The sequence below is a fragment of the Dreissena polymorpha genome, chromosome 7 (assembly GCF_020536995.1).
Source record: "Dreissena polymorpha isolate Duluth1 chromosome 7, UMN_Dpol_1.0, whole genome shotgun sequence".
Classification (NCBI taxonomy): domain Eukaryota; kingdom Metazoa; phylum Mollusca; class Bivalvia; order Myida; family Dreissenidae; genus Dreissena; species Dreissena polymorpha.
In genome coordinates this window covers 67,584,717-67,597,717 of record NC_068361.1, presented here as the reverse complement: position 1 = coordinate 67,597,717, position 13,001 = coordinate 67,584,717, and the positions used below count along the sequence as shown (strand labels likewise).

Here is a 13,001-nt window from a genome sequence, read left to right as displayed (position 1 = left end):
GTCTTTCTTATTTATTCTGTCAGTAGTCAGAAATTGCTATCATCTTGTGGTGTGAAATGGCTGCATGGATTTGATAAGAACTATGCTCTGAACTAGCCGATTCAATGTGTGATGGCTTAAGTAAGTGTCTCTTAAGCCAAGACTGTCTGGACCTTATTGACAAGAGGTCATACTGTAATAAATAAATAAATAACCACTTGTGTGTTACTTTCTCATAGCAACTGTGGACCAACGAGCCAATCCTGGAGTTGTGTCCCAGGACCAAGACAGCCATTTTGCCAACATACATGAGGCGGCGCATGTCCAGTAACTCATCCCACAACAGCATTGCTAGCGGCAACAGTGATATGCCCAACAGGAAGTAATGTCACAGACAGGAAGTTCTGTGTCATACAGAAAGTGATGTGATGGATAGGAAATTATAGTTATGTATGGTACGAAAAGTGTACAGTAAGCAATCTCCTCAACATAACAAAATTAATTGAAATAACAAACAGAAAGTGTCATATGGAGAGTGGTCTACTGGAGTTTGTCTACTAGGGCTCTATTACATTCCAGGCTCACTGCAGCTTATTGATAGACGGATATTTAGCAAAAACAAACACTGACATACTCTTCACCAGTATAATTTGGTACATACATACATTACTTTCCATTTTAAGTAACATAACCCTTGCAAGAAGACCAGTAAAAGGAATTAGACTTGTCTCCCTTTTAGCACAAAAAACCTTAACCTTTAAAGGGATCTTTTCAGGCTTTGGTAAATTGACAAAATTGAAAAAAGTTGTTGAAGATTCGCAAATTTTTGTTTTAGTTATATTTGTGAGGGAACAGTAATACTGAACATTTACCATGGTCTAATATAGCCATTATATGCATCTTTTGACAATTTAAAAACCTGAAAATTATAAAGCGTTGCAACACGAACCGATTGAATAATTTGGAGAGTTCTGTTGTTGTCGTTAAATTTTGTGAAACTACGAAGATTGCTTACATAAAGTATAAAATACGTCACTCATACGTACTTGGCAGGATGGCCGAGCGTTCTTTTTGGTTTTTACTCCAGGACTCCGGAGGTCACTGCATGGTTCGAGCCCTGCTGCGGGCTACTTTCTTTTTCCTTTTTATACGCCCGTTTTTAAAAACGGGACGTATTATAGTTTCACCCTTGGCGGGCAGCGTCCACAGCAGTGTCCGCTCTCTAATTAAAATAATTTTCATCCGATCTTCACCAAACTTGGTCAGAAGTTGTGGCTAGCCAATATCTAGGTCAAGTTCGAATATGGGTCATGCTGGGTCAAAAACTAGGTCACGGGGTCACTTAATGCACTTAAAGGATTAAGCATGGTGTCCGCTCTCTAATTGAAGTAGTTTTCACCTGATCTTCACCAAATTTGATCAGAAGTTGTGTCTAGATGATATGTAGGTCAAGTTCAAATATGGGTCATGCTGGGTCAAAAACTAGGTCACGAGGTCACGTAGTGTATTTCAAGCATTTAGCATGGTATCCGCTCTCTAATTGAAGTAGTTTTCATCCGATCTTCACCTAATTTGGTCAGAAGTTGTGTCTAGATGATATGTAGGTCAAGTTCGAATATGGGTCATGCCAGGTCAAAAACGAGGTCACGAGGTCACATAGTGCATTTTAAGCATTTAGCATGGTGTCCACTCTCTAATTGAAGTAGTTTTTTATCCGATCTTCACCTAATTTGGTCAGAAGTTGTGTCTAGATGATATGTAGGTCAAGTTCAAATATGGGTCATGACAGATCAAAAACGAGGTCATGATGTCACTAAGTGCATTTCAAGCATTGAGCATGGTGTCCAAAACCTTCAACGGGCGTATCTTGTGACAGTTTTGGCACTCTTGTTTAAATTTTATTCTTGATTTTTTACTGGAGCTTTTTAGATCCAATGTTTACATTTATCAATATAAAGCATTTAATGACAAACTTCAAAAATGCCAAAATCTGTGAAAAGGCCCCTTTAAAAGTTCAATATAAACTGTATACCATAACAACACGGGGACTCGAGCTTAATGTTGGATGCCTAATATAAATATCTGAAAGATGTAGATAGGATTATAAGGATGGTTATGGGAAGCATATACATGTATTTTGTATTTTGTAAGATGAATGAACTAAATGTATAGGTCTTGTATAGAGTCTCGTTTGTACAGTGTTTTTGTATTCATACAAGCATAACTGTAAGATCACCAATGTGTTTAACCCATCAAGTTTTTTCATAGTGCACTTCATTAATAGAACATAGTAGCATTTATTCATATGCGTAGTTCACTGTAAAAGTATAGTGTAATCCCTATGAATCAATTCCAAGTGCAATTGCCCGCAAAAAAGTATTAAAATTGTAGAAAATGTCTGGAAATATTGATGTATATCTATGTTGATTGTTGTTGACACCCAATATAATCCAATGTCTTATGTGCTCATGTGATATGACTATTGCTGTACTATTGTTTTGTGATTACTAATGTGATACATATATATACATGTTCTATATATTTGCTAAACATGATTCTTGTGTTAATTTTTAAACTGATTATTGAGAACTGCAAAATTAAAGCTTCAGTAGACAATTATATAAGAACATTTAATTGCATGCTTCTCAAATACATTTGTTCACAGATTTTCATATTTTTGAAAATGTCATCAAATGCTTTTAGTAACAAATATATAATATAAAGTATGTTTAATAGTTTAAAGAATTTTACTTATTATATAACAAATTGAATTTAAATTATTTATTCCTCTCACTGGGATTCAAACCCTGGACCTTAATAATGTACGCAAAATATAAAACCTAACACTAGCCAATTCAATTGAAATCGAGTTCATATTTAAAAACCTTCATTTATATTTTCTTAATATCAATTAAAACCCTTTTTTATTTACCACTATTTATTGACTATCATTCATTAACAATCTGATTTTTTTTTTTTTACACAAGTACATAGGTAGATAATAATATATAAAACTGTTGTTGGATATTTATTTGTTGGTTGTAATTGTTATGTTTGTTTGTTGAATGCTGTTGACAGAAATAAACTAGTCTTGTTATTATACCATTTACAGCTTCTGTCATATTTTACTAAATACAACATAAAAATACTAGTATACAATTAACTGTTCTCATGAACTCAGTTAAGTCAAAATGGAGAAAAAAATCTAACTGTTGTTCATATTTTATAAAACTTCAACTAATAAACCAGTGACTGAGTGTCTTTTATCTTCAGGCAGGTTGACAGCTTTCCCAGTGGCACTCTAAAGGTTTAAAAAAATGACTTGAATATGAAACTTTTAAATACACATGAAACTATGCCTATAAAACTGCGCACTTTGTGTGTACACAATGCAATAACAAGAGTGTTTAAAAATGCATGTCATTTAATTGGTCACTTAATTATTTTTTTCAGGAGAACAATTGAGTTGTATAGTAGCAGTTTAAAAGCATGTGGGTTCATAAGTTGATGTGATAAAAATAATTAATATTCATTATCTAAAACAGCAGTTGGTATCAAAGTTTAAATTTATTATCCAAAACAGCAGTTGGTAGCAAAGTTTCTAAACATCAACACTGAATTTAAATGCATGATAAACCTCTTTCCGTAGCACATAGTACTACAAACCATGTTTAAGTTCAAATAATAATTAACAAGAGCTGTCACCATAGGATGACATATGCCCCCTATAAACGCTTTGATAGAAGTTGTAGCATTTTTCGAAACCTAAATGCAGATTTCGAAACCTAAACGCGGACCCTAAGTTCAAGGTCAAGGTCACAAGGGTACCAAATTTTATGCGTATGGAAAGGCCTTGTCCATATACACATGCATACCAAATATGAAGGTTATATCTCAAGGGACATATAAGTTATGAGCATTTTTCGAAACCTAAACGCAAAGTGTGACGGAAAGACAGACAGACAGACGGACAGTCTAATCACTATATGCCCCCTTCGAAAGGGGGCATAAAAACATCCAACCTCGAATAACAATTAACACATAAATGACACACCTACACGGTATTATTATGAAAACATTAATAATCAAAGGGGAGTAACTACTGTAAACTTAAATGCAATATTAAGAGAGTTGTATCCCATGTTACATGACCTTAATTCAGGATAGTTTACAAGCCTTTTTACAATATAAACATAAGGAAAACTGCCACCACCCCCTGGCAACCATGTTTTTCAACGGACCTGGAACCATTTTCAAACTTAACTCACGTATCTAGGAAACAAAAGTTCTGACAAAATTTCATGAAAATTGGGCCAAAAATGCGACTTCTAGAGTGTTGACATAAAAAATGCGAGTGTTGACATGTTTTCACTATATACATATAGAGAAAAATGCCCCGCCCACTTGCGGCCATGTTTTTTCACCGATCTGGACCATATTCGAACTCATCCGAGAAATCAATAAAACCAATGTTTTGACCAACTTTCATGATGATTGAGTAAAAATTGTGACTTCCAGAGTGTTTTCAAGGTTTCTCTACAGCCAAGTTTTTTTACGATGATTAAAGGGCCGTAACTCGGGAGTGTGTGGGTCAATTTTGCCGATTATGGAACTTGGCCTAGATGTTATTACCTTACAAATTTTCATGAAGTTTGGTGAAGATCTGATGACAATTGCTCTAGTTATTGAGCGGAAATGAGAAAAAAAAACAATTTTACAATGATTCAAGGGCCTTAACTAAGGAGTGTCTGGGTCAATTTGGCCAATTATCGAACTTGACCCAGATGTTATTGCCTTACACATTTTCATGAAGTTTGGTGAAGATCTGATGACAATTGCTTGACTTATTGAGCGGAAACTAATCCGGACGGACTAACCAACTAACTGACTGATGGACGGTGGGATTTTAATATGCCCCCAGAACCTATGTTCTGGGGGCATACACATTTTCTGCAACACATGTAAATTAAGAACAAGAGCACCGCATGACGGGTGCCAACGCTCTGCTGCGGGTGCTTTTTTTAATTAATGAAACCTTGTCAGAATAATTTTTTTTGTCACAGTGACCTTGACCTTTGAATTAGTGACCCAAAAATGGGTGTGGCGTGTAGAAATCATCAAGGTGCATCCACATATGAAGTTTCAAAGTTGTAGGTGGAAGCACTTTGATTTTAGAGCCAATGTTAAAGTTTTAGCACAGCAGACAAGCTGGCTATACCTCTGCTTTTCTCCGAAAACAGCCGCGCTTAAAATTAAACTAAACAACTTTTAACAAGTTCTAATCTTTTGTTTTTTACTCATCGACAAGTTTGAACCCAGCCTGGGTTACTTTGAACCTCTGATTCCCTTTCACACAATCTCCTCCAATTACAAATGTTTGGTTCCCAGCATCAGACGCTTGGTTCCCTGTATCCTTCACTAGAATCAGCCTGTGACTCACAAACCTCTGCCAAGGCTTGCACATGAATTCTGCATGGAGCAGGTCAAGGTCTTCTGAGAGACAGTTCCTTCCACAGCCAGTATTGCTCATATCATACACGCCTGATCCACGGTCAAACCCAACAGAGTCTTGTGACTTCTTCTTATACACAGCAGACTTTGTTGCGAATAAAACAAGATTGTAAGTGTTTACAAGTTTTGTTAGCGCTTCCACTGTCAGCTTAAGGTTTGCTTCCTGCGCGGGGATGCTGTCGCCGCCTAGAGAACGGTCCAGCCAATAGAATGCCGAGATGCTGTCAATCATCACTAAGGAGATATTCGGGTCATTACAAATCACGCCTTCTAAGGAATGCAGAGTGATCACAAGTTCCTCACTTGATGAGCACCTCACAATGTACAATCTTTCTAAGCATTCCTCAATGAACACTTCAATCTGACTAGCATCCAACCTGAACTCTTTGCCACAATCGGCCAGTTTCTGTAGCACTTGTTTTTCCATCAGACTGACAAGTCGCAGTATTGAGAACTTGTACTCAGTGTCGATGAAAATCACGCTGGCCCCCCGACCCCCTAGATCTATGGAGCTCCAGGCCTCTGGGAGGATACACTGCACTATCAAGTGACTGAGGAACTCTGATTTGCCTGAGATAATTGAAACAAAACAAGCATGAGTGTTAACATGAGAAATGAGAAAAGGCCCTAGGTTGCTCACGTGTGAAATGAAGGAATGGAACTGTATAAGCGGCTTTTGTGATGAATCCATTTATGAAATCAGCCAAGATGTCATTAAAAAAAATGTGTCTTGTTCTGAGAAAACCGGGCATAATGCATGTGCGTAAAGTGTCGTCCCAAATTAGCCTGTGCAGTCCGCACAGGCTAATCAGGGACGACACTTTCCGCTTTTATGGTACTTTTAGTATCAAGGAAGTACCTCCTTACGGAAAATCAAGTTTAGGCGGAAAGTGTCGTCCCTGATTAGCTTGTGCCAACTGCACAGGCTAATCTGCGATGACACTTTACGCACATGTATTAAGCCCACTTTTCTTAGAACACGGCTCAAATAAAGTTCTAAGCAAGATTCTTGATGACTGGGAAAAAAGTAACTTCTACAGGGTTCACATATAAGGCACTCTTGCCATAAAAGGAAAACTTCCTTGCTCTTCCCGACTCACCAGGATTGGGCAATATTTAGCATCATTGGCACAAACTTAGAGGACCACCATAAATGATATATTCAAAATATTGCACCTCTAGGACTTGTGGTGTTAGAGGAGATTTGAGATTTTTGAAGTTATTTTGCCATTCAAGTCTACATAAATTATATGATACCATGTGCTTCATGCATATGCACAAACTTAGTACAAGACCACTAACTATTAATTATACACATTAGCCTTGTTGTTCAGGGAATTTTTTTTAAAGTGTTCATTTTAGCTTTCATGCAAAGGACGTATTTGATCAATTTTTTACTATGAAGTTTTGATGAATCTGCCCAGCTTTTCAGGATATGTCATTAGAAGAAAGAGTAATTGTACTTGCACATGGACTAATGGCCGACTTACATAATAGTATCCCTAAAGCTCCCGATGAGAAATTAAGTTCTTATACTTAATGAGGTCAGCTAACAAGTAACCCTCTGGGACAGCAAGTTTTTACCCATGGAGCAACATTTAAACAACTTTAGGTATAGGACCGATATATGATGTTTTATGTCAATATTTCAAAGATTTAAAAATATAGATATACACATTTGGAACACAAGTAACCACCTGTTGAGACAAATTTTGACCCTTTGGGTATAATTTTACAATAAAGAGTAAAGAACCATTATACAAGGATACACATATTTTTATTGTATTCATGATGCTTGCAGATTAAGTGAAGATTTTTTTTTTTTTTTTCATTTTATAAATATATTTTCTAGCTCTGATAACCTACATATGAAAAAGTGATCTGATCACGAATTGACAGATCCATGAATTAAAAGAATAGTGAAAAGGAGATAATTAACACATCAGACATTAAATATAATATTGAAACCATTTGGTTGATGACAAGTTGGTTTGAATAAAGAAACATATAAGGTCTGTGTTGATTCACCCTGGGAAAATTTAGAGAGTTAATAACTTTCTCTTGTTTTCATTAAAATTGTATGTGAGTTGATTACGTTCACAAAATGCAGCTACATAATTTTTGTCACAATGACAGATTGGTACACACAAAGGTACCATGTCCATAAAGTAATAAAAAATAAATATCTTGTATTAACCAAAATGAAAGAAGTGAACACACCTGTCCCCTCCTCCCCATATATTTCAATGACATCTTTGCACTGAGGGCCAGATCCGAACACATCAGCCTCTATCCCTGACACATGTGGTCTGGTGCCTAGCCTGGCAAGGAACTGAAAAGTACAATTATGAAATGGTGATCAATATAAAAAGAGATTCTTTAAATGGTGTAAATGTATATACAAGTTTAAAGCCACATAAATACTCAAAGTCAACAGATTTTTCATAAAATATTTCGTTAAATAAAGTTAACCCATAAAAAATCAGTGTAACTAACCAACATTTCAATGCTAGATGTGGTAGGATAACATAGATTTAAAGCGATACGAAATGCTCATTTTTATTTTTTATGTCACAATAGATTCCATGTGAATTTCCAGCGACGATATCTGAATATATATGAGCCAATGCGTGATTGGCTTTGGGCAGTGTCAGAAGCACTACATAGTTCTCATGAGCTGCCCGAAACCAATCTAACGTTCCCTCTTAAATGTGTATCAATATTACAATTGAAAACAAACACAGATGCACACAAAAATAGGAAATAAGATGTGTTACTAAACTTTATATTCAATTTAAATCCTTCTTCTGCTAAAATAATCCAAAATGTATACTCAATACATTTTACCATTTTTTCAGTCCCCTTAAAAAAATGTCCACATAAATAAATTTAATTGCATGGTGAAGCAGATGACTTCACAACTGTTACCGTGTAAACACAGCACTTTTTAGTGGAGTTAATCTGAACTTCTGATATCACCCATGCAAATTGTTAAGACAATATTTATGCACTGACAGTTCTTAAATGGCAAAACAGTGTTCAAATAAACAAATTTTACATGGGTTTTACAGCAATTAAATAATTCTTTGAAGGTAAATAATTTAATGTTGCATTGCTTGATTAAGTTCAGAGATTATGTTTATTGTTTGCTGAGTCACCGGAATTAGGTCGCTGCAGGATAGTTTGATATAAAGTTGTGCAATCATGATAAACAGAAATGTTTAATATGAAGAGTTACATAGGATTTGACCTTTGCGAATGCGAATATTAAGCTATTCTTTAATATCTTAACAGAATGCAGAAGATAAAAGTAACTTAAAAATTCACATTAATTCAAAACAAACGAAACCTGTAAGCCAGTTTCCTTGTTTGCCATATTTCGGATTTCGGACGCTACAAATTATTTCCCGCCAACTGTCAGATAGGTTACACATAACTTAATGTCTCAATCCACACAGGCAATCACTGTTCTTGCAGCTTTTTTATTCGGCGCCGATGTCTAACCAATGTGTTGACCTTCTTTTAGCACAAAAATACATAAGGAAATACTTATATCCGTCCATTTTGTTTTATATGACTTATGTATGCATTTATATTACGTGTTTTTGTTTTATTATTTGCATGTTTTGCCTTTTTACTATTCTCAACAAAGCTTGGATACTAATTTTAATATTTTCTAACGTGACACAATTGTAAGTGTGGTGTATTTGAGACTGTATGAAGGTAAAGAGGCGCCCTATGTCGAAAGCATAAGTAACGTTTAACTTTGATTTAAACAATTACACCATCAAATGCAAGTATGTAAATCTCGTTCGTTTCGAAATTATAATTGGCATGTATGTGCGCATTGCGTTTGTTATTTAGTGTAAAGAAATCATATTCAAAATTCCTATTTATTAAGAGTGAAAATACCATAAGCTAAATGCAAATATAACATTTATTGTCACAGCCTATATTATCTTCCAGTCTTTCTCTCGAAAAAAGGGCTTAATGCATATGTGTTAAGTGTCATGCCAGATAAGCCTGTGCAGTCCGCACATGCTACTCAAGGACAACACTTCCCGCTTAAACTGGATTTTTGCTTAGAAGAGGCTTCCATTTAACAAACTGTGGGCTGCACAGGCTAAACTGGGACGACACTTTCCGCACATGCATTAACCCATTTATGCCTAATGTCTAGAAAAAAGGCCTTGGCAAAAAGCGTAGACCCAGATGAGACGCCGCATGATGCGACGTCTCATCTGGGTCTTCGCTGTTTGCTTAAAGGAATTTCTGTAAGAAATTGTATTCTAAATAAAGAAATAAATATACTAGACATCCCTAATTTTGGAAATAAATTGATCCAATTTAGAAGGATTTGAGAGTCCACTAGGCATAAATGGGTTAAGGCTCGTGTGACCAGCGCGGCTCATTATACCTTTGATATTCTAGCTCGATACTTTACGTATTTTATATCTTACGAAGGCTAGTGAATACTACCACTCAAATGTTCTTGCTATGTCATGGCTGAGTGATTGCCCGTTCGCACGCATGTGCCTATAGCTTCCATTCTAAATCTCCTCACTTTACCTACAAAACATAAATTGAACTCATGCGAATCCATTTTTTTTTCTAATCTAGTTATTTAAAAGATAATTCCGTTGAACACCTGCATTAAAATGAAACTCTGTTACTTTGCTATCGACAGTATATATAAAATAAATAAATAAACTTTCATAAACTACCGATACATGCAAAAAATATTAATTATCGACCCCGATCCCTCTATGTGATTTATTCGCGTGGTTTTCTATTCCACTGTTCTATGACAGAAAACCTCAGACGTTTGGAGTATATGTAAAACAATACGAGGCAAATTACAAGAATATGTCAATTTTCTTTTTTTTAAAAGACTTGACGTTACGATTATGGTCACATGTTACTGGTAAGTTTCGGTATTCGGAAATTGAACCCATGTTAAAATGACATGCTATTTCGGTTGTTAATTTTGTTTTTCGTAGAAAAAATGCATTCTTTTGATACAAATTACAAAGCAAAACAGACGAAAACACATCATTTTTAGCTGTTTTACTTTATACACGCAATACTCTTTTAAAAATCAAGTTGAGCTCTTTATTTTAACAAGGAAATGTCGGGTTCTGACAAAAACGGGCAAAAAAAACTCACATTTTTTAATGCATTGTTTTGTGAGCAATTACAAAAAAATGCATTTGAACCAGACATTAATAAAGCACACAAAACCAAAATGTCCAGCAACTTTTGACTTGTTATACCATAAGTTTATAACTCGCGATTCTTATCCTGTTTGTCGGTCGCCTGGTAGGGCACAGGTACCTCTCAATTAAACTAGCTGATCGATAGGCAACCGACCATGTAAGATATTTCTCAGTGTGAGGCTCGAACCTTCGACCCCCCGCTTCGTAGGGAACGGAACGATAATACAACGCTCGTAAAAATGCTCGTTATTTTTATTTGTAAGTCATATGAATCTGGAGTAAAAAAACCCTGTTATTAACAGAGTTCCGAATACAACTACTCGTGATTGTGTTGATTGCTGTTCCGTGGTCATTTAGCTTTGAGACATGCATTGGATCAAACTTTTAACTCACTGAGTACATGTATTGTCTGTGTTGCTTTAACCATACCGTTGCCAGTTTAATTGCAGTTTATGCTTTTAAGATAATCATTTAAAAATGCCATACCAAATGAATCCATGTAAGCTCTTTTCTAGATTGTTAATTCCGAGAAAAACGCCATGTTACTTACCGTTTTTACTCTAAGTTTTCGGACACTCCAATTTTTCGGACACCACCTTTTTGGGCCTAAAATAACTATATCCTGACGACTCTGAATTTTCGGACAAACGAGTGTTTGTCTGTCATTAATGACTCTACATTTTCGGACAGTACCTTTTACAGTGCTATTTTACCATAATTCGGCACTGTATTCGCTTATCTTGTGACATTTCGATCATGGATTTTTACAAACGGATTAAGGTCATAAAACCTGGGAGACGCATGCCTGAGGGCCTTGGACCATACACTATGTGTTGTTATGTAAATAACAACGTATACCGGTAGTAAACAAGCGCCTCACCCAACAGCATTTTTAATCTCGGTCAGCAGCTGAAAAGTGCTCGTCGCGACCGGGACGAGAGACAGCCGCAGAAGATTTTCTTGTCATAAGGGGAACTTCTGTGGGCGGCTCTGCTAATCCAGCGGGAGCCGGACGCCTTCTCTACTGCTAGGTGCGCTGTCTCCCCAACCACGATGATCGGGGCCCCAAGCGGACCGCACTTATTGTCCGTAGGGGAAGATATAGTGGTTAATGGGGTTGCCATTATAATCGCTAGGAGTGGGACGGGAGCAGCGGATCTACCAGCGGAGAAGACGGACGGGGCGGACCTCGAGCGGAATTCAAGTCCAAAACTTCGAAAGGGTAGCCTTATGGAAGTGCCCCGGGGTGGCGGTACTCAGCACGCTAAGCGTACTGAGGAAACCGTCCTGGGGATCGGGCCGGCGGCTGGTGACGACAGGGGTGGCCATAAAGGCGGCGAGGCGCGCTAGGAGCAGAAATAGCATCTTTGCCAAATTGTCATCAATCCCTTGGAGGAGTAACCTTGTCATTTTAAGGGCAACCAGACATGAATTGTCTTTAAATTGTATACCAGTGCACTTTAAGGTCTGATTGGCCAATTATCTCTTTGGCGAATACTAGTACCCGGATAGGCGGGGTAAATTTGACCTACTTTGGCTCAAAATTTAGTATCTCCCCATGAAAGATCACAGGGGCAGGTAAGAACATAAATATTTCGTGAAGACACAGCGACGACCTATAAATAAATGTCTGATAGAGAGACAGCATTTTAAATGATATCTTCCTGTTAAAGAATCGGTATGTTTTTAGTTTATTGTTCTGTATTATTACAGGCAGGAGTTAGCAAAGATGTATTTATTTCAGAGTAGAAACACTATTGTGCATTGATTTGTTGCATTATTTCAATATAATTAAACTTTTCGGACATGTAATTTTTAACTTTTGAATATTTTCAGTATCTAAACTTCATTTTTAAGTGTCCGAAAACTTATAGTATTACGGTAACAAATCTTATTTTTATGCTGTTTAGGATGATATCATTTTATTATAAATACGAATTATGGATTTTATTATAAATACGAATTATGGTTGTAAATTAAGATATTGTACAATGCGAGTATGTTATGCATGGGCAACCATTTTACTGCAAAGTAGCTACTTGTATATCACAAAATCAGTTTAATTGAATTTCAAATTAGTTCATTCTGTTTGGAGACTATATGTCTAGCATCCTGAAATTAACTCGTTAGGAAAGACTACTCGTTACCACACTTTTGTTACACTTCCAGTTACTCGTGTTGTCAATTTGTCCATAATTGGTAACATAACTGGGACACGTGTCAATTAACAAGGTGCGAACGGATATGGTCGCCACATGGACATCAGTGGACGGCTGTTCTACACCATAAAAACAA

General features: G+C 36.4%; 2 protein-coding genes across 3 annotated transcripts in view; one reads left to right on the top strand and one right to left on the bottom strand.

Moving 5' to 3' along the window:
* The window catches only part of LOC127839791 (uncharacterized), a 173,090-nt gene extending 170,008 nt beyond the window's left edge, over window positions 1–3,082 (top strand). The window contains 1 exon segment of the mRNA XM_052368178.1: window positions 219–3,082. Within this exon segment, the coding sequence (XP_052224138.1) occupies window positions 219–365 (147 nt within the window). The 3' untranslated portion in view covers window positions 366–3,082.
* A 451-nt stretch (window positions 3,083–3,533) lies between these two features.
* Window positions 3,534–8,935, bottom strand: LOC127837532 (DNA repair protein XRCC2-like). 2 transcript variants are annotated; one of them, XM_052364702.1, is made up of 3 exons: window positions 8,840–8,935; window positions 7,711–7,822; window positions 3,534–6,060 (listed from the first exon to the last, which is right to left on the bottom strand). In XM_052364702.1, the coding sequence occupies exons 1-3, from the start codon at window positions 8,864–8,866 to the stop codon at window positions 5,273–5,275; spliced, it is 927 nt and encodes a 308-aa protein (XP_052220662.1). In that variant the 5' UTR covers window positions 8,867–8,935; the 3' UTR covers window positions 3,534–5,272. The 2 variants fall into 2 exon arrangements, with proteins under 2 accessions (XP_052220662.1, XP_052220663.1); XM_052364703.1 differs by lacking the exon at window positions 8,840–8,935 and adding an exon at window positions 8,338–8,569.
* Between the last annotated feature and the right edge of the window lie 4,066 nt (window positions 8,936–13,001).